The sequence below is a fragment of the Melozone crissalis genome, unplaced genomic scaffold (genome assembly GCF_028551555.1).
Source record: "Melozone crissalis strain CALT ecotype California unplaced genomic scaffold, PUWL_Pcris_2 ptg000018l_1, whole genome shotgun sequence".
NCBI classification, from domain to species: Eukaryota; Metazoa; Chordata; class Aves; order Passeriformes; family Passerellidae; genus Melozone; species Melozone crissalis.
The window spans coordinates 20,478,723-20,500,695 of NW_026535796.1; the positions used below are offsets into that span (position 1 = coordinate 20,478,723).

General features: G+C 41.0%; 1 protein-coding gene across 1 annotated transcript in view; it reads right to left on the reverse strand.

Annotated features, from left to right (window-relative positions):
• The window catches only part of LOC128936233 (cytosolic phospholipase A2 epsilon-like), a 32,538-nt gene extending 13,419 nt beyond the window's left edge, over positions 1-19,119 (reverse strand). Inside the window, exons 1-7 of the mRNA XM_054274989.1 lie at positions 19,093-19,119; positions 17,272-17,344; positions 5,791-5,927; positions 2,432-2,563; positions 1,296-1,336; positions 829-871; positions 38-101 (exon numbers count right to left, since the gene is read on the reverse strand). Of these exons, the coding sequence (XP_054130964.1) occupies positions 38-101; positions 829-871; positions 1,296-1,336; positions 2,432-2,563; positions 5,791-5,927; positions 17,272-17,344; positions 19,093-19,119 (517 nt within the window). The remainder of the gene's footprint in view (positions 1-37; positions 102-828; positions 872-1,295; positions 1,337-2,431; positions 2,564-5,790; positions 5,928-17,271; positions 17,345-19,092) is intronic.
• Between the last annotated feature and the right edge of the window lie 2,854 nt (positions 19,120-21,973).

A 21,973-nucleotide genomic window follows, 5' to 3' on the forward strand; every position in this document is an offset into this window, starting at 1 on the left:
AAAATAAGGGGATTTTGCTTCTAGCTTGAAGTCTAACCTGAAGGTTCTTTTTTTGTCCATTTGCTGTCCACTAGGACTTCCAAGCAGGAAATTTCACGAGACTGTAGCAGGGATAAAAAATGCGAGGTTAAAGTATATAAAACATGTCATATCTGGGTCACTTCATTGCTATCTCTCTGGTAACCTGAGTCCCTGGGGTCTGGGAAACAGTCCATCCTCTCTTTGTTAGGCTGATAGGAGAAAGACTTTGTCACTCTGAAAATATGACAGGTTTCAGCTGAAAGAAAAATTGGTGTGGTGGTTTTGGACAGGACAGGGGGGCAAATGGGAGTGTGCTGAGACCTCCTGAGAGTAAGCTGATGGGTTGGCCAAATCACAGGGATGTCCTTGCTTCCCTGTTTTGGTGAAGTTGGACAGTCAAGTGCTACCTCCTCTAAGTAATGAGTTAAGGGCAGCTGAGAAAGCAACTTCCATATCATCCTGTGGAAGTGGGGAGAACAGGATGGCCATAAGGGAGTCACAAAAGAAGTTTCCCAAAGGAAAGATAGAGCAGCAGTGAGTCAGGAAAGACCACTTCAGGCTTTGTCAATAGGCTTGGTATCAGCCTGTGGTGGTGAACAGGTCTCTGAGTATCCCAAATGAGTATGCACATTCTTTCCTAACACATCCTCCCACAGGGAGCAGCACAACAGAATGGCTACCTGTGTTTGACCCTCATCTCCCTCCCCTTCAGCCCTGCCTGCAGTGAGGTGTTGGGGCACCTGCCAGATTCACCATTCCTATCACTATTATGAAAACAGAGACAGAAGAGCAATAGTTTAAAATTACCACTAATACACCATTAGTCACAAGCTTTTCAGGAGGGACTGGACTGAAAGAGAAAAAAAAAATGCAATCAGAAGTAGTAACAATCAAATACATCCTTAAATGAACATCAAGGAATGATACCTTCTTTGAAGTTTGTCTTGTCCAGCATGATCTCAAACACATCACTGATTTTTAATTTAGGGACGCATCTGAAAGGTGGTTTTCCCTTTTTTTTTAACCATAATGGTAAAGAATAGTTGTAATAAGTATGATGACTGCAATTCTTATTATCCTCCCTCATTCAGCGAGTAATAGGATAAATTAATAATTAGGATGAGTCTTGGTAGATAAGGAATACAGAGTTTTAACCAATATGCAACTAACTTCATCAACACCAGCTATGCTGAGTATTTTAAACTTTATAATACTAAATGCTAGCATATGTTTTACTGCTTCCAAAGGGGCATTTTCCTGTGGATGTTACTCACATGCTCTCCGATGTAAACTCAACCTCTAGCATCTCCTGCGTCTGCAAAAAAATAATTTATTATAAACATCTGAATTAATTTTCTTTCTCATCAGTTATGGCTGTCAATTATTATTCTGGCTCCTGAAAGAGCTCTTCGATCAAATCAAATTTCCTTCCTGAACCAGGATATAGTGTGAGGAGTGAAAGCATTTGCATTAGAGTGATTTTGAAAGTGTTCTCCCTCCTTTGTTAACCAGCAGTCCTCAGGCCAAACTGCCCTATTCTTTTTGCTGGTGAGGCAGAGTAGAATGGCAGGCAGTCCTGCAGCAGTAACTGTTGGCTTAAAACTGTCCAAAGGCTTGGCTTTTTACTGTGTAATGTTATCTGAAGAGGGATACTGCTGAATAGAAGAGGGCATTTGCAATTTTTCTGATCGAAAGGACTCCTACAACACGGACAACACATTGACCAGTGCCTGGAGAAGTTAAGGCAGACTGCCTGCCAAAATCACTGTGCAGCTGAATACCTATACGTACTGTGTAAGAAAAGTCAGTGAAATAGCAAATCTATGGAAGCATCCAAATTGAATACCCACATCCCATGTTGAAGTCATCATGTTTTCAGTTCAGGCACACTGAAACAATGAAATTGCTTGAGCAACTGGCCATCAGCTGGTTTTAGCACCTCAGTATGGATCTTTGGATTATTTTCAGGTATATTCAAAAGAATAACAGGGCAAGGAATCAGTTTTTAAGGGATACTGCAACATCTGTGCCAGAGTATGCCCAAACTCACAAGTGCTTGTGCTGGGAAAAGAAATTCTAACAAAGAAACTTTGTGCAATGGTGATGAAGTTTTGTATTTCCAACAAAACCTGTTTGAGCAACAGAGTCAAGAAAGAGGGGGGAAAAAGGCAACTCTGGTGTCAGAAAAAACCATCTGCTAAGTGGTTTGATGAGCTAGCAAAAGCCTTCAAGATCATGCCCTTGTCCACTTTGCTGATTGAGGTTTGGAAGGTTCTTCACAGGGTATATGAAGTGCATACCAAGAGGAAACAAACTCTCCTACCTACAATTGCTTTAAAAGAACTTATTCATGAGGTAATATCAAAAAAATGTATTTTCTTCCTGTGACCAAGGCAGTTTTATCACTCACCTTGGGATTTAGCTGAAATGTCAAGTGAACTGTTTCTCCAAGCTGGATTTTAGCAACATCAAAGAGAACAGTGAAGAGGAGGTCGTCTTTAGTGACTGCATTTTCATCATAGACTTTCATCTCAAGAATATTCTGTGAACAGAGGTTCATAATTAGGATCCTATGTTGAGACTTTACAGAGACACAAAATGATGCTGATGTGCTCAGCATGTTAAGGAAAACAGAGAAAGCATGGGGAGAAGTAAGAGAGCATGCAGAACCTTCACATCCACACAGAGATGAAGAAAGATACTCTGAAACTAACACAAAGTCGGGTTTGTTGTTTAGTTTTCCTGCAGAGTAATTTAAACAACAAAAGCTAGTAGAATCACTGAATATTGAAAACCATGTTTGGCCTCCAATTTGGTTTGAGGTCACCACTTTTTCCTGAATTGTAGGAAACCAGCTAGTTATCAGGACTTTGGTTTTGGTAGATTAAAAGCCCTTGAATATAAGCAGCAAATAAAATACATTAAGAATGTACCATATAATTACTTCATGGTTGCATAATTTTATCCTGTAAATTATTAAACAGATATAATTACCATGGAATCTACAGAAAGCAATATGCTTCTGTTAAATTGCACAAATACCACTGTATAAATTTCCTCCTCTCCCTGCTCTGTCACCGGCCTGTTTGGATGCAGAGGAGACAGTAACAGCCCCTCCTGTGCCTGATTAGTAGCTCAGCATGGGATTCCTCCCAGGTGCTGAGCCTTAACTCAGTGAGGCAATAATTCAGGCCTCCCTCAATATATTCAGCAGCTCATTTTCATGCAAATTACAGGGAGCGCTTATCTCAGATTCTTACTTATGCATCAGATTTAACTTGCTAAGAGGCTTGATGTTTATTAAAGACACACAGTTAGGTTCATGGTCTCACACACAAACACATGGATAAAAGAGAGTGAGCATGTGAACTTTGTTGTCTTAGAAGTTCACAATTTATCTCAGAATGGTCCATACCTAAATGTAATAAGTGATTGACTAGACAAATAACACTGAAAGAAACCTGCAAGAAACTACCAAGGGAGAGATGGCAAATAACATTGAGTTTGCAATTTACTGTCAGAAGACAGAAATGTTGTTGACCTTTATGGCCACCTACATTAAAGTATTGCACTGAGGTCAGCCCTGTCCATGACATCTGCTAATAGAAACATACTGTCAAGAGGCAGAGACAATCAGCCACAGCACCTTGGTTTATAGGCCAGCCATAAACAGCCTGTAAAGGATTATGGAAAGTGATGGAGATGATATGCCTAAAAACAATAGTCTGCAGTTAATAGAAGGCAGGCTTGCACTGAAAACCAGATCAGTTTTCCTAGCTGTGATACTGCAATGGGATATCCTTATCTGGCTTAAATGCCTGACTTATTTTCTGAGTGACCAACTGATTTGCAGTCCCAGCTACTCCCAGCTGACCAGGAGAGGCATGCACAGGGTGCTGGCTGGCTAAGGGAGATCTCTGGCCATGCCCACAGCATGCTGTAGGGGAGGCAGCCAGGGGTGTCTGGGCACTTCACTGTTTCTAACTCTCCTGACAGAGAATATGAGGGCAGCATCACTGCGAGCCAGGTAATAAAGAGACACAGCCCTTGGCAGGGCTGTGTGCCACCAGCTCTGGGAAGGCTTACCCTCCTGGAGCTGTGGGAATTGTCTCTATAGCACAAGCCTGGGAAACCCTTTCTAGCCAACTGTTGGCCGGCATTCATCAAAACAGATGCGCATCAGTAAACACTGCTGTTCCGGGGAAAAACCAGCACAAACACGCCCAAGCCATGCCCTGTCTCTTTTCTTCCACAGTGCCAGTATTATATGGTTTTACTGAGCTCTGGCTACCATAATTTGGGAAGATGAATGCCTCAGCAAAACACAAGACAGGAAAGAAGAAAATAACCGGATCAGCCAACTCTGGTTCTGCTCAGAGGATAATGAGCACAGGAATTGCAGCACGTACAGAGAAACCTGCAAGAGCCTTATCTTAACTGCTAAGCTTTGGTTGTCCCAGATCCCCAGGATACATTTTTGCAGCCTACACTCAAGCCACAGCCACCACCACCATGCTGCTGTTGCCACACACTGAAAACTACTCCAGCTAATGCCACATACCTTGTCTCCTGCTGCAAATTTACTGAAATTTAAACATAAGGTCTTCCCAAGCACTACTTCTGAAGAACTAGTTCAAGCAGCTTCCATGGCCAAGGTATTTTTTTAGCTGTTCTGTGTGGTATTGCAGTTTTGAAAAATCTTTCAGGAAGAGCAGGTGCTCCTGTGCAAGAGTTGCAGATTAGTGGGTGTTTGTTCCCATGCTGCAATGTTTATGCCTTGCCTTTCACCTCCCTAAAAACCCTGCAGGGCTTCATGCAATTGTGCCTCGCTGGAATTTTGAAAGAAGTTGGAATTTTTTTAGGTTTACAGGAAAAGGACTGGCTGTAGGCCACAGATGGGCAGATGTGAAAATGAAAGTTACCAAACATGGCCAGTACCACCTAACTGTGGAAGAAAGCCTGAGAATATGCATCATGGGCAACTTCTGCAGTCAAAGGCTAGAGGGATTGTTCACTGGAGATCCTGTGGTGTAGGAGCACATTGAGCTATTCCAAATGTTCCTTTGGAGGATTTTATCAATTCTGGAGCGAGCCAAGGGACTGGCCTGCTGCTTTGCCTCTTTAGAGAGTCCTGATCTGGCCCCAGCACTAGGAAATGAACAGTGCAAACTGTAAAGCAGAGATTGTTGCCCCGTGTGTGAAATAAGCTTGGTTTGCTTAGCCTACAATTGATCTTTGTGGACTCCTAGACCCTGATGTTGATGCTGCCTTTTGGAGGGAGAAGACAGTGAGACTTGCAAATCTTCTTAAGCTTTAATATTTATCATCATGATAAAAGTTCATCAAGTTCTCTTTTGCAAACTTCAGCTGTTGGTTTGTGACTTTTTTTTATTTTTGGTCATTACAAAGGAATAATAAAAAAGTACCGCCCTGTGATGCTTTCACTACCTAGCTCATACATATCTTTTACACTATTCAATTTACTCTGAAATTTTCACATTTATTAGTGAAAAGACATGATTAAAAAAGAAAAAGAAAAAGTGAAAAGTGATAGAACACCATAGGAATGGTTATGAAGTATCTTGGTTAATTTTTACATATCAGAAAACTAAATTTAATTTTGCTGCTATATTTTATTCCAAATCCCCCTACCAGCATCCTTGTAGTCCTTCACACATATTTATTTCTGGTTTTATTTTGCTGTACATATTGATCACACTATGATATCTCTGCCCCAAAAGAAAGAAAAAAATGCACTCTGCATCTTACCTTTACTTGGCTCTGGATCCTGAAGCAAAATGTTTCATTCCACACTGGATCTTTGCAGTTCTTAATGGTTTTGGTCCGGACAACTTCCGGGGAAGCAGTGGGCAAGGACAGGCTTATGTAGCAGTCAGTTTGGCTAACTGTATTTGAAAAGGTATGTTGTAACTAACAAATTACTACAAATATCTTAGAGCATCCCTTTAGAGCACTGCATGTATAGAGCAAATTGCAAAAAGAAGGTGTTTCAATAATTTTTCTGACAGCTTTTTATTCAAAACCATTCATTACTATTTGTTGCCTCCTGAAAGTGGGAGCTCAGGTCATGAATGGCGATTCAAAGAAACTGCTGCAATACATGCAACTGGCAAGAAAAGAGCACACAGAGCTAGTTTGCCTTAACAAACCCATTATTGCTATGTGCCCTGTTGGTTGTAAATGAAGAGATTTCTGTGATGGAAAAGAAAATTGCCTACACATTTTAAGAGAACCTTTTTTCAAGAGTAAAATACTTTCTCAACCACCTTTCCCATCTGCTCTGTTGCCCCCACATATCTGTAATCCAGTCCATGTAAAGAGCTGTCTCACCCAACAGGTGATCACATACCTTCACCATGAAAAACAATATGCAAAAATAGCAGTGCACTTTTCTCTTACTGTGATTTAAACTCTGAGCCCTGATAGAGAAGAAAATTCTAATTTCTGACAAAGGTGGTAATGTCACAGAAGGTTGCACAGTGAGCTACAAACATGGCATTGAATCTTAATGCACAGCAGTTGCTTTGGGTTTGTTTTGTCTCCAGACCTGCCTGGGTGGGCACAGCTGTCACAGAATCATAGAATGGCCTGGGTTGGATGGGGTATTAAGGACCACCCAGTTCCAGCTCCCCTGCTGTGGGCAGGGGCACCTCCCACTAGACCAGGCTGCTCAGAGTGCTGGGCACTGCCACATGGCATGAATGAATTGTCTGCTGCAGCTTGCCAGACTTCTCAGGTGTCTGTGCAACTAACATTCCCTTTGTGTGTCAGTCTGATATATGTGGAGAATTTGGCGGTGGTTAGGAATGTCTTTGATACCGCTAAGGAGATAATTGATTTTTAGCAGGGAGCAATGCAGGGCATTTGCTCCTAAGAGTGTAAAACAGTTGCCCTGTGAACCTGTGGTAATGAACTGAGACCCTGACAACGCAGTGAAGAGTGCTGGGACTCAGTCTCTCTACACTGTCATCCACCCTTTCCAGCCCTCCCCTTTTGAGCAAATCTGCTGTCCTTTCAAGGGAATTGACATTTCCTTTGTTCTCTGGGCAACTACAGCTGTCTCCAGCTCTAAAACTTTGTGTATTCACAGTATAGCTCAGGTTTGGGTATAGTAACACGCAGTTTGGTACCGTACATACAGACATGCTGAGAGGCAGCATGACCAATTGGGTAACCTGCTGGAAAAGGTCTCATAACAGGTTGGTTCCATTCCCAGCCCTGTCACAGACTGCTAAATCACTCTGGGCAATTGATTTCATTTAAATTTATCTTGCTTCTCCATCTGCATTTCCCCGCTAATAACACAGTGATAACTATTCTTTCCACTTTTGTAATTTGCTTGGATGTGACCCAGGAAGAGTCTGATCAGTAATTATATTATTCTTTCTCTACCAATCTCTTGGGTCTCCTTCCACATTTTCTTTTAACTTGTGGGGTGAGCCATGCTGCAATGAATAGGTGTTACTTCAAGCAACTTGTGCAATCAGCATATGTATGATTTATCTTTCAAGTCTTCTGATACTGTCTGAACATGAAACATCTTCAAGTTTTTCAGCATGCACTTGATTGTTACACCCTTACTCCCATAGTAGGTAAGAAATTACTTTAACATTGCAATAATGTTTAAAAATATCATAATATTACACACAATAATAAGAGACATCTGCATTTGTAATTTTAAAATGCAAAATGTATGCAATACATCTGTTGATAATAATTTATTGGTAATGAAACTATTTGTTTAGCTGTCTCCCACACACTATTTTCGAAAACTCTTTCATTGATTTTTAACATTTGAAAAAGAACTTTGCATAGTTAGTGGTACCAGAGGAGCAGGCTGTTTGTTCAGCAACTGCAAGTTGTGCACTAATGATGTATGGGTGTTTTAGAGAATTTGTTCATTTATGGTCTGGGATAGCTCTTTGTTGTACACACGAGCTATGACTCCTGGTTTAGAAGAAAGACATTCATTATTTTCAGAGTATCAAAGAAGTGATAAACTTATGACTTACGCTCTTGTATCTAGATAGAGCTGTGGTAGGTTCAGTTCTTCATCCTCCCTGAACATAACAGACCTACACCAACCTGAAAGGCTAGTTCAGTCTTTAGCAAGGCTGCTTACCCTTAATAAGAGCAAAAACAGAGTCCCACAATCTGATGATCCACATTTAATACCAAGTAGGTTAGCAACCAGTGTGGTCTCAGTCTCAACATAGCCTAAGACAAGAATGTAGGTGGAGACATATATTTGACTCTGAAAGCAAGCAATCAAAGGAAGGACACTGCATGAAGAATAACAAATTATACCCCAGAACTAAAATGTTGCAGGATGCATCTGGCAAGTTACATAAACAACACAAATTTAATTACATTTTGGACCAGATCCCAAACACACAATGTTAAATGTCTGTGCAGGTGATCAGATTTAGCACTGAGATGCTTTTGCATACACTTTTAGCCCTGGAGAAGAACATGTGGATGCTCACTCAGTGTCTTCCATATTGTACTCTCTTCCACTCTTTTCCTCTTTCCACTATAAAATGCTTTAACTCTTACCAGCTATTAACCATACCCAAATTGAAGAGGATTGAGTTAGGCAGTCTGGCATATGAGAAAGAGCTGAAAGACTTGAGTTTACTAATTAAATAGCAACAAAAATATTGTCAAATAATCAGTTCTGTAATGTCCAAATGATTGATACAAAGAGGTTAATGATATGTATCTCTGTGTGAACAGAGGCAAAAATTAGAATACTGCTCCAGCTCTTAGAGGATTAGCTCTAGCAAGAGAGATTTTATAAATTTTTTAGGTAACTCACTTCAGACTGTTCTGGTACTCAGACATGTATGAAACTGTGACAGACAAGCTAAATTTCATCCTGCTTCAAGAAATGAGGACCAGCCCAGGTGAACCTGTAAGGTGTCATATGGAAATTCTGCCAGGTAATTTCCATGTTTTTGCTGGAAGGCAGAAAACAGGATAATCATGTCAGGCCAATTACAGTCACAGAAAACAGCTAAGCCATTTCCCTGCCAGGGTTGACTATCAGGGAAAGAAGCAATAGGACAACTTTATATGGTACACCAGCCCAAGGGATCAATTACCAGATAGCTGGGTGCTGTCTCCAAAACAACTCCAAACTTCCTTCTTTGACACATTTGAAATAAGACTCTAAGTTCCTTGGAAGAGTTGCCCCCTTTTCATTCTAAAAAGGTACAGTATCTGAGGAACAAGGTCTAAATCCATACATAGAGTCTCCAGGTACCATCACAATACAATCATCAAAATGAAACAACACAAAAAGCAACACAATGTAATGCAGAAAAGCCCATGCACAGCTGAACTACAAATCATGCATTTCCGTAGGCATTCCCTTTTCAGACTTTTTAAAAGTATTGCCACTCTTTCACTGTTCCCACCCTCTGATAATCAGCCAGTAAGGCCCAAAATGTCGTATATTTTTGGAAAAGAGGTATAACCAAACAGTCAGATTTTCTTTGTTCCACCTGAGACCATCTTGGGGTGATAATGTGGTGCAATCTCAGCTCTATTGCTAGCTAAGATTTTTAAGAAGGTTCTTTCATTTCCTTTTTAAAATAAACTAGCCAAAACTAAGTCTTGGTCAGACATCAGCGCAGATACAGAGGGTAGTAACAGCATCTAAAGAAACCATTACCAGAAGAAAACATCATAGAAACAGATTTGGAAATGGGCTGCAAGCAGTACACACAAATGCTTTGGATTTCAAAGAAAACAGGAGTGGGAACAAAATCACTACCATAAAGAGCTGAACCACCAAATCAACACTCACAAATTTTCTTTTTTCAGGAAGTGGTCACAAGAATTGTGTTTACTCAATAAGGGAATAGAAACAAAATTGTTTTAAAAGTTTAGCTAATACTTTTTGTTTCCTTAAGCATCATTATTTTGACTCAGAAATGCCTCTGATAAGGCATTCTTGGTCAAGATTGATCCTAAACAAGTAAGAAAAGATGAGCACTATTGTCAGGAAAATATTGAGGACTCCTGTCAATTTAACTGTAGAAGATGATGCAAACAATAGCACCAAAATTTGGGAGTGAATCTTACTTTTAACCTTCACTGGCTACTTACTGCAGCACTACTTTATTTTCTCCTACTGAGGATACAGTCATAGAAAGTGCCCAAGAGAGGAGCCATTGTCCCATGGGGACATTCTCATGTATCTTCTCAACAGTGCAAACAATCCCAGCCATGTCAAATCTAGCCTCTCTACTTTGCATTGGCCTCCCACATAACAGCAAATCACATCTGGGTTCTTGGTCCTTATCTACAAGGTAATCAGTGTCTTCCATTCAGCAAAAAGTTTGCCCAGAGCTCCAGAGAGCATCACTGATGAAGGACCTCAAGCTCTGAGAATCTTGTCTGTGGGCAGGGCTTTCCCTGGCACTACTCCGGGTGTTCAAAACCTCCACAGTGACCAAGATGTACCACGGGCCTTATTGCATTGTGCCTTTATTGTACCAGTCACCACAGCGGTGTTCATCTACGTCCATTGGTAAGGAGGCTAAGAGAGAGAGATGCATAAAACAAAACGTGTCTCTGCTCAAAGGGCAGAGAAAGAATGAATCCCTAATGACAGATGTCAGTCACACTGCATAATACATAACTGGATGAACTGCAGATGCTGCTGTTTTTGATGAAACAGGAGCAACCAAGACAGGTACTGAGGTGGAAAAAATCTATTGGGACTCAATGAACAAAAATGTATTTATCATAATAAAATATCAAACTTGAGAAGCTGTATATTTGCCCTGTGTTCTTGTTCCAGCCAGAGCAGGGTTAATTTTTACAGTAGCCAGGAGGGGGTATGGCCAGGACCCAGAGGCTATTGTCTGGAGATGGGGGAAGGGAGTCTCTTCATTAATATAGTTGCTGTTACTGCTTCCTTTCTTATCTCATTGCTGTTTCCAGTAAATTGTTTTTATCTCAACCCATAATCTTTACCTTTTTTGGACTCCAAGTCTTCTCCAGCCCACCAAGCAGGAGAAGCAAGTGGCACTTTGTAGGAAGAGTCTTAGTGGGAGCGCTAAATTGGGAAGTACATTTCTAAACCACAACAGCCCATCTAACAAATACCCCAAAAAAATCCCGAAGCAATTCCTATAATGAGTAAACCTTTATTATAAATCTTCTGTTATTATGAATTATCAATAGTTATAATAATTGAATAATTTCATTATCAATATCTGTTACTTATGAATTCTTTGAATGTCCAAATAGCAAGTAATAGTACTGTCAACACAGGTTTATTGATATTCAGTTTGTGGTTAATGTGGTTAGTGTTAAGCTAAGTACACTTTGGTCCTAGACTCAATACACATCCGTGCAACAGTAAGGAGGATATAGAGTAAAATATGGTCCTTATCAGGGATGATCAAAAATTCCAAGGTATAATAATTTTAAAGAAGATGTGGGAGACTATAAGTATGGGAAAAGGCAAGCTCAGCTCATTTTCTTAAATGGTGAGAAGGTGTCACTCAGCTCAGCCCAAGGAAATGTGTAAACAGAAATCCTATTCAGGAATCAAAGAACACACTTCTTAATTATCTGTTTTCTGAATGCAAACTAGAAAGGTACTTCCTGAGCAATGTCTGCCACTGCCTTTTAACTCTGAAAGCAAAATGGCAGAGGAAGAATGAAGGATCTTGAATCACCACATGGACCAGTGTCCTCTCAAAGCACCGTGTGGTTCTGCATTGCTGCCATCACCACCTACTCATTCCAGCCTCTCTTCTCCACCTAAGCTTCTCCCTTGTTCATTTCCATTGCCTCCACCCTTCTCAAACCTGTTTTAAAACTGGTTTTGACATTTTAAAATATTTTGAAAGCTGTTTCAACCACTCATTAACGAGAAGCCCCCACTAAACAAGATGATAATGAAGCCTACTAGGACCACATCACAGTCCTTAAGTTCATACCTCTTCAAGGAAGGACAGGAGATGCAATGCCACCAGCACTGGTACAGTATTAGAGCACAGCAGCTGATCTCACCTTTTGTTTTGAGACAGAGATGAGCATACCACTTACCTAAGGTTCTTTACTTTCACCAGTCTCTCAGTCAGTAAATCAGTTCAACTTCCTAATGCCTCTATGAGGCTTCTGGTGTCCTTGCTGAAGCCCTGGCTCTGAATTTCTTTGAGAAACTCTTCTGCTTTAAGACTACACCAAGAATCTAAAGGAAGCCATGAAGGAGCATCACACACAATACCTTTGACCAGCAGAACAGTTTTCTGTTCTTGCACACAGAAACACACAGAAGCCAGCATGGCTGCAAGAAGATGCATGTACACCTACATACAACCCATTGATACCTAGCAGAAGAGGTGCAATTATTTCCACAGCTGTAAGGAGATGTGCAGAGCAAGTAAGGATCTTCTTGATTGTAAATAGCACTGTCCTTTTTAGTGGCAGCTTATGCTGCTATCAAGGCACAGAGAAGACTTTTTGTCTCAACACTATTTACCATTAATACAATAGAGTAAAATTGTATATAGTACAATATACGCTACATTCCATCATGGCCACCAAAGACTTGATAAAAAGGAAAGAAAAAGGAATTAATCTTCTGGATTAGAGAATACAAAACAGGTGACCTGAGGGAAATTAGGTTTATATACGTGTTTGGTAACAATGAACTCAGCAAGAGCATGAGCAGGCTCGGGTCATGTGAGTTGATGAAACCAAAGAGAAGACTGAATAGAAAGGAACAGAAAAAAATGCAGCTGTGAAACTGATTCATGTAATACTCACTGAGATTATCCGTTCAGTTGGTACTCCTATTATTAACTGTGGTTATGACTTCATTACAAACATCAATCGAGACCAGGCCTCCATTTCAACAGGTACCTCAGTAGTTGTGCAATAAGTTCTTGAACTTGATTTAGCAGCTTACAATTACAGTAAAAAAGCCCTGCTCCGGGATATGACATCACAGGGAGGATCTTCTTTGTGATTACTGGCTGTTTTTATGCCTGTTTCAGTTTCCTAACCAGTTAGGAAATCCCTGTTTACAGGATTTGTTGCAACCTGGCAGTTATCCACATAATGACTTCTCTGTCCTTGTGCAGATTCTTCTTGCCAAGCATTTGTCTTTGTGCTCTTTTAGGCTTTCCTCTCCATTGATGCAAAAGCAGCCTGTCTGAGGAGGCAGTGGCATCAGGAACCTAAATGAGGTGCCCTGAAAAGACACTAACATTCTTTAAAAGGATCACATCCCAGGATTATTCTTAACCATTGCAAACATCCATGACCACAGGAAGCAATTTTACCCTAAAGTGAGTGTGCCATTAGCACTGGCCAGCCCAGGCAGCTGCCTGTTGGCACTGACCACATGGCCTGGCTGCCCTCTTTGCACAAAGACTGCTGCTGCCTTCTCACACCAGTGATACAGTCAGAGGTGAAGTAAAAGGAAATATACACAGCACATTGTGAGCGTATCTTCAATCAGTCCTTTCCACACACACTTGTTTCCTCTGGAGAACATGGCATTGAGAAGGCTTTTGTTGTTTTGATGGAGTTACACGGGCTTTAGGTGATATAAGGAAAAACATTGGTACTACTACCTTGCAACTTTTAAAATCAATAGGTAGGGTAGCATTGTGAGCTTGCTATGAAATTATATAGCAACAGGCTCAGATTTAATAAGGCCCAGATTTAGTACTATAGCTAAAGAGGAGCCTAAAGCTTTATCGATTGAGAATGCTGATTATCTTTTCATACTAATGAAAACAAACAAAAAAAATTAGCTGTAGACTCTTCCAGGAAAAACTTTTTGTAGCCTTGGACTTTTTGAAATACTAATTAGGATGTGCCACCAATTCTAAAGACATTTTTTTGTTTTCTGAATGGAGTATTTCTGTTAAATACATATATGTATAAAATGTTAAGTTTATATTTCACTTGTAGCCCATGAAGCAAACAGGTTTCTCTTCCATAGATGCCAATTTGCAGTGTAGAAGATATTTTATCTCCTGGAAGATCAGTGAACCCAGCCACTGAGAAAAACTAGATTTGGCAGCTGCGCCAGCCCATGGCCTGCTGTGACTGCAGTGGCGGCAGCCTCTGGGATCAGTGAGTGCTGGGTGTGCTCCAGTGGGACTGTACAAAGCAAGGCAGGTCTGGGCAACCACGCTGAAAACAAGATCTGCTCTGGGGAATCTACACAACACACATCCATCTCTTTTTATAAGCAGCATATAGGGTGAAATGCAGTGGTACTTGGCTGGCAGACAAGTCTCTCCAGAAAGTAACTGTGCCATGGTGAAATGGTGGAAATGCAGAGCCCGGCATAAAGCTGGCTTCTGTGAAATACATGTGGGATGTGAACAGAAAAACTGTGCCCTCTTCCAGTGATCTTATCTGGTGGACAAGCTTTTGAAAAACAAGAGCATGGAGAGCCAAGGCACCTCAGCTTGTGACTCTTGTTCCTGATGCTGTCAGTGACTCCCCATTTTTCTGGTGCCACAGGTAAGCCATGTTTGACAGTTGCAAAGAAATTGCAACCTCCAGGCAGATTTTGCAGAAATGCTGGATGTATTTATGAAGATTTGTGACAGTCACAAAGCTGTCTCAGTTTTAAAGCAGTCATATAATGATTGCATTCTGCAATTCTTGAGATAAATACAAGGGGGCGGTTGTCTTGGTATAAGAGCTGACATATCTAATATGCAAAAAGGCCTTTTCACACCAGCCTGAGAAGGACCAGGTTTTCTCATGCAGGCATTTCTGCTGCCCATGCAAGACAAAGAGAAAAAAGAAATGTCTGTAACTGTTTAGTTAGCAATATAATCATATAAACCTCCCCAAAGAATAACATCCCGAAACTGGGAATGGTGTTTTCCTATGAAACTGAAAATGAGTATCTGTGTCCAGAGCAAAGTGAAATGACAAGTATCAAAATAAGATCCCTTAATGGCCTCCAGAAGCGAATAATCTGGGGTGTGACAATTAAATGCAAACACTACTGTTGACTCAGAAGCCAGATCTCCCAGCCACAAACCTCAAGAACCACAGACCTTTTAAAAAAGTGGGGCAGGAAAAAGCATAGTTCAGTGTTTGCCATACCCCAAAACATTTATTGTAAGCCAGTTCTGGGGACATGTTCTCAATTCAAATGAGACTTTGGACTGGTCTGGTATCACTATTTATTCTTTTAAATTTTCACTAGGAAAATTTAGCCAAACTCAAACATGCCTAGAAGTTGCAACAGCTACGTCTTCATTATACATACTACTTAGATTATAGTTACCTGATAACCTTCATAATTAGCGAGCCATTCCTTCTGGTTCATAAGTAAGCCTTATTACTAACAGACTTTATTGCATATTAGCAGCCTAATCCTTGTTATTACACTTACACCATGCACAAACACAATCTTTTGTCTGATACACAGGGAAAAGATTATATGTGATTGCCACAGCTAAGCATAATTTTTTAAGTCCTATATTGTATGTCCATGTGCCAGAAGACATGGACACTGTGGGTGGCAGCCCCTCTGCACAAAGAGAGCCCATGAGGTGTGCAATGCCACAGCTGAAGGAAAGCAAAATGTACTCATGCTTGACAGTCTTCCAAAACCAGATTCTGACTCCAACAGAACACCAATGGCTCTTTGCAGCTGGAATTATTTCTGTGCCATCTTTCAACTCTCTGTCCTCATCTCTGTCTCTCTTAACAACTTTAAGTTGTACAGAAATAGTAATTAAAACAAATAAATGTGAGCCACATAAAGAAGTGTATTACACTCTCACACTGTTTTTCTTATTCAATATAATGCTTTTTAACAGTCTCATTTCTTGTGCTGTGTGTATCACACCATGTGGCATGGCTCTACTAACAAAATTATTTGCTCTGAGATAGTGTATGTACGCAGGGGAGATAAAAACTCACTGACTCTCTGCTGTGACACTGGTAACTTGGTCCTGATCCTCAGAGGGTAAACAAAATGTGATGCTCTCTTGCACACAATAAAAAAAAGCAGCTGGAATAGGGAGTGAATGAAGCAGCTCCTCTAAGACCCTGTCACCTAGCACTGCTTCTTCTGCCTCTTTGTATCAAAGACCTTCTTCCACATCTGGCTTTGGAAGCAAATCTCCAGTGTTATAGCTTCAAACCTGAAGTCAGGTAATCAACCATCTGCTCAAAATGAAGATACAGGATAAATACTAATAAAAGATAAGCAGCTAAGATAAATAGCTATGGATTTCTGGAAGTTCTGTTGTCTGTAAGAATGTAAAGATCATAATTTCGAAACATTTTAAAGTGCTGAGAAAGAGAGAAACATCCCTCATTTTAAGGCCAGAGGTACACATTTTGTTATCAGTCTTGATGCTATTGCCTGTCAGGGCAGCACAGAAGTTCCCTTGGGATGGCAACATGCCAGAAAACTGTTCAGCTGAGATAGAAATGGCAAAGAGGAAATTGAAACATCCTTTCACTTGTTTCTAAAGATCTGCTGTTTTTGAAAAAAGGCAATATCCCTGTGCCAGACACAATGGCAGAAAACCAAGAATTTAATAGGAATCTCCATGGAGGCAAATACAGTTGCTGTGTTCACTTGGTCTTATTTGATACACAAAGATTTATATTCACTTCCTTTCCATTTTGTTCCTGACTCGTTATTTCTGAGTCAGGTATTTGAGATATTGACCTTTCTTTCTCCTAACTGAGGAACAGCTGATATTTTTCCCTCTTCACTCCCACTTTTACCCATTCCAAGTCCTCAGAAACATTTCAGTGGTATTTGTTTATCCTGAAAAGTCTAATTCGAATACATTTCAGTGAAATTTTGACAGAAAAAGAAGCTGTTTGACAATAAGGCATATAGTGCTCCTTCTACCTTTTATTTTCTTTAAAGCAAAAAGAAATTCAAAAACTGCAACTGAGAATTAACACCTGAATTTGTTCATCAGTCTGGCTCTAAACCTTGTTAGCAGTTAAGGTACTTTACAGTACACCACAGTAGACATTTGTTATTTCCATTAATAATAGTAACATGCTATAAACCAAAATGTATTGTTTATATAAAAATGTATTCAAAGCATAGTCCAAATTAAAATATTCATCAGTATTTGAAACCATGGTGTCACTTCATACATAGATACTAGTTACAATGCCAGTGGCAAGCACACATTCTCTGCTTTCAGAACCAAACTACTAAAAAGTGCAAAGAAAGACTGCAATACTCACACAGATCTGCCTTTCTCAGGTTTTTCATTCTTATGATTTTCACAAAGAATGAACAGCAGGGGCATTCATCACTCTGCAGAAAAATGAAAAAGTTTATTACCTGCATTAACATTAAATTGCTTATGCTTCATAAAAGATGCTCTCCCACAAATTCCTGTTGAAATTTTCAAAGCCATGCAGCAAAATTGGACTATGAACTGCTTGCACTTACTTTGGAAGTTAAAATCACATCTACATAGAGTTTAAAAAATGGAAAAATTTTGAAGGACTACCGCTGCATATATATGTCATTGACAGAAGAAATAATTTTTTGTGGCACTGTTTAGTGAGTGAGGCACCATTAGCACAATGCAGCACAACATGAAAAAAATAGATGCAAGAAAACAGCTTTGGAAGAGATGTCAAGACTTCCCCAATCAAACCAGATGTTGGATATTTGCAGAAGGATCATTAGCTGAAATGTCAAGTGCAGAAGGAAAGGTCTGACTCAAAATAATTGTAAATTCTTGCAGATTTCAGTACCTGAAACTTTAGCTATTGCTTCACTGAAAGCATTACCTAGTTCCTCTCCCATTCCCTACAAGCAAAATGACTCCTCCAAATTCCTTAAGGGAGTTATGTCACTCCTCTCTTTTTGTCCAGTTAGGAATTGATTCAGGTGAGAAGTTACAAATTCTCCCATCACTCTGAAATTATGATAAGCTGACCTTGGTATGTTTTTTATGTCTAACTCCAAAAGAGAAGGGCATGTTTTAATGTGTTCTGTCTGGGTTTAGGTTCCGGGTAGAAAAAGTCTCCCCTCACTCCCCTATCTCTAAGTCTCTACTTTTATTCTTGATGCTGTTTCAGTGGTTAAGGGAAAGGGGAAGAGCAGAGAGGACAGTCTCTTTCCTTGCTTTCTATGCATACTTTCCACACAAAGACCATTGCCAGGATCTGTTTAAAAAGATGAATTTGTAGATGCTTAGTGTTTCTTTGACTAGATTGGTTAGACGCTCATGTGTGTTATTTCTTAAGCCATGGGGATGCCCCATTTGAGATCTGCAAGCATCAATACACATTTATCTCAACACATATCCATGTGTATGGAGTGAAGCTCTATAATCTCCATTATACAACCAGGGAAGCAGGGCACAGAATAATCAAATAACTTGTTCATAGCAAACTGAAGGTTAATTTCAGAACTGAGAAGGAGACAGAGTATGTTCATTCACTGGAACCCAACAGTCAGTTTTAGGGTTTTCTCTTCCACTTATGTTCCATCAAACAAATAAACAAAAGAAAAAAAGACCCATGCCCCAACTTCTTAGACAGATCAAGTTTTTTTTGTGCATAAGTCATGGACAAATGTGAAACTAAGACCATCACTATTAATCACTGGTTTTAGGCAGTGACCTTCCTGAGTGCATCACTACCGTGGTTGCCAGCACAGCTACCTGGACACCATATATTTTTATAGTCACAGCTGGCAGATGCTGCACTGTGAAAGAGCACAGCTTACGTAATGCTTGGGTCAAACCACAGATTCATCCCAAATTCACAGAAAGCTCCTGTGAGGCACTCAGAAGGTTCCCAGCCTGCGTGTCAACCACCCATTGTGGCTGAACTTCACTACCAAGATTGCCTTCCACAAGGTAGGCAATCTTGGTAGTGAAGTTCAGCCACTAATACCAGCAAAGGTACAAGTCATCCTTACATAAATAAGTAAATACATGCATGAACTTAGAAATAAAAGCTCACGAGTCCTCTTCTCCTGACCAGAATCCCAGCCACAAACACACCTCAGGCCATCTTCAGTTCCTAGAGCTTTCACACTCTTACCTCAGGAGCACTCCAGTATGAGCCCATCCTGCTCCCAGCTGCATACAGGTCGGAGATGGATTGTCACTTCACTGTCAGAGGCAACAGCTGTGATTCACAAACTACCTATGCAGAATTTAAGGAGGCACCTGCTGAAGAGCAAGTGGTGTATCCAAGCCCCACCTTCCTCATTGCATGGAAGGGAAAGTATGAGAAGAAAAGGGGAGGGAGTTTGCTGGGTTTATTTGATAGCTAAATACCAGAGGTGTGTGTTTGGGGAAGGCTGTACACACCAAGGTGCCAAGAGTTATCAGCCATTCAAGATAAGGGTGTGATAACATACAGCACTTATGCATGGATATCTATGTTCTAGAAGCCTCAGCAATTACCAAACCAGAGAAGATAATAGTAGCTACATGTAGGCACACAGCACCACAATCAGCAAGCAAAAGTGTCATAAATAAAATAACTTTAGAAGGCCTTTTCTTCAACCAAATTGTATTTATTTTTCTTTTCTTGGAGATAGAGGGGCTGAAGTTGCTTATTGGTAGACGTTTTCCCTATTTAATTTGTATATTTGTTAATGGGGTATAAATTTTCCTGCTTTCAGAAGACTTGCACAAACACAAAACTTCAAGGCACACATTGATTTATCTTAAATATTAACATCTTGATATTTTAAACACAATGCGGTGTCATCCAATTGTGATGTAAAAATGACACCAAAGTCTTCAAATTTCTGACAGAAAATTGTGCAGGAGCAGATCAGTAGCCATTGTATGGGTCCAGTTACTCACATGCCCAGACATCTGATATGAAACCACCTCTTCAGAGCTGCAGGATGTGATAATATATGCTCAGAGCAGCCACAACCTGTCTTCTCCTTCCACCCTCACATGCCAGGAACATATGCAATAGAGTAATTTCTGACCTTAGAACTTTGTTTCTGAATGAAAATTACTTAAGTAAGCAACCATTTTAGGGTTAGGAATCTACCCTCAATAACATTTCAGTTAAAGAGATGCAAAAGAAGTGTGGCCAACAGGTTGAAGGAGGGGATTCTGCCCTTCTACTCTGCTCTTGCTGGGGTGAGACCCCACCAACAGTACTGTGCCCAGCTCTGGAGTCCTGGCACTGGAAAAATTATGGACCAGTTGAAGCAAGTCTCGAGGAAGGACATGAGGGTGATGAGAGGGCAGGAACACCTGTTAATACCCAGACTATAGAAAAATATGTTTTCCCCTTAGGTAAACCCTTCCACCTCACACTCCCCCCAAAAAATTCCACAAAAACACACACAAAAAACCAACAAAAAAGTCCCTAAGATGCCACAACCAAAAAAACTCGAAACCCTCAACAAAACACAACCAAGCAACACTGAGAAGCTGTGGTGGTTTGACCTTGGCTGGATAGCAGGTGCTCACCAAACTCGCTTTATCATGCACCCCATCCTTTTCAGCTGGACAGGGGATGGAAAACTTAATGAAAGGCAAATGGATTTAACTAAGGGCAGGGGGAGATCACTCACCAATTATCATCAAGGCAAAACAGACTCAGCTAGGGGAAATCAGCCTACTTTATTACAAATCAAATCAGAATAGGATAATCAGAAATAAAACTTAAATCGTAAGACACCTTTTCTCCACCCCTCCCTTCTTCTTGGGCTTTATTTTACTCCTGATCTTCAGTACCTCCTCCACCCCGGCAGCTTCACTTTCTCCAGTGTGGGGTCTCTTCCACTGAAACCAGTCCTCCATGAACTTCTCCAACCTGAGTCCTTCCCAGAGGCAGCAATTCATCACAAACGGCTCCAGGGTGGGTCCTTTCCATTGGGGTGCAGTCCCACAGAGACACACCCTTCCAGTGTGGGTCCCTGCCAGCAAACCTGCTCCAGTGTGGACTCCTTTTTCCATGGGCCCACAAGTCCTGCTCCTTCACAGGCTTCCCACAGTGTCACATCCTCCTTCAGGCACCCACTTGCTCCATGTGGGGTTCTCCAGGGATTGCAGGTAAATATCTGCTCCACCATGGGCCGAGAGGGACAGCCTGCCTCACCGTGGCCATTGAACAGCCAGTTAAATAGTTATTTAACAGTTGTTTAGCATCAGGGGAATCTCAGCTCCAAAGTCTAGAGCTAGTCCTCCCTCACTGACCTTCATATCTGCAGGCCTGTTTCTCACATGCTCTCACTCCTCTCAGTTGATGTTGCACAGGGTTTTTTCCCATTTTTAAACACATTATCGTGGAGGCAGTACAACTGCTGCTGATGGGCTCGGCCCTGGCCAGCGGTGGGTGAGTCTTGGAGCCAGCAGGCATTGACTCTGCTGGAGATGGGGGAAGCTTCTGGCAGCTTCTCACATTGGCCACCCTCATGGATGCACCCTTTGCTGCAGGAACCTGGCCCTGCAGAGTTAGCACAGCAGTGTCCAGCTGAGGTAGGGAATGACTGGACCACCCTGTGGTGGTGTAACACCTGCCAGACATTAAACTCTAGACAAGCCACCCCCTTTCCTCCCTCCCATTCGGTAAGGGAGGGACAAAAGGAGAGATTTATGGGTTGAGATAACAATTTACTGAAAGCAAAAAACAGTGGAATAAGAAACGCACAGTAACGGCAGAAATATTAGTAACAAAAGTTTACAAAAAGAGGTGTTTTACCCACAAAAGATGTGTTCACTAGCTGAACTTTGTACAAGGAAGGGAAACAATGGGCCAATCTCTAGGCCTCTGTCACCTCTCCTACCCAAGGGTTCTCTCTGCAGGAATTTTCTCCACAGGAAGTGCTGCAGGGCATGGAGCTGGAAAGAGCTCATCTCAGACATTGGCTGTCAAGCTGTCAAGGCTGCCAAATGCCTCTGCTTGAAGAAAATCTAGTAGTAGTGCCAGAACTGGCACTTGGGAC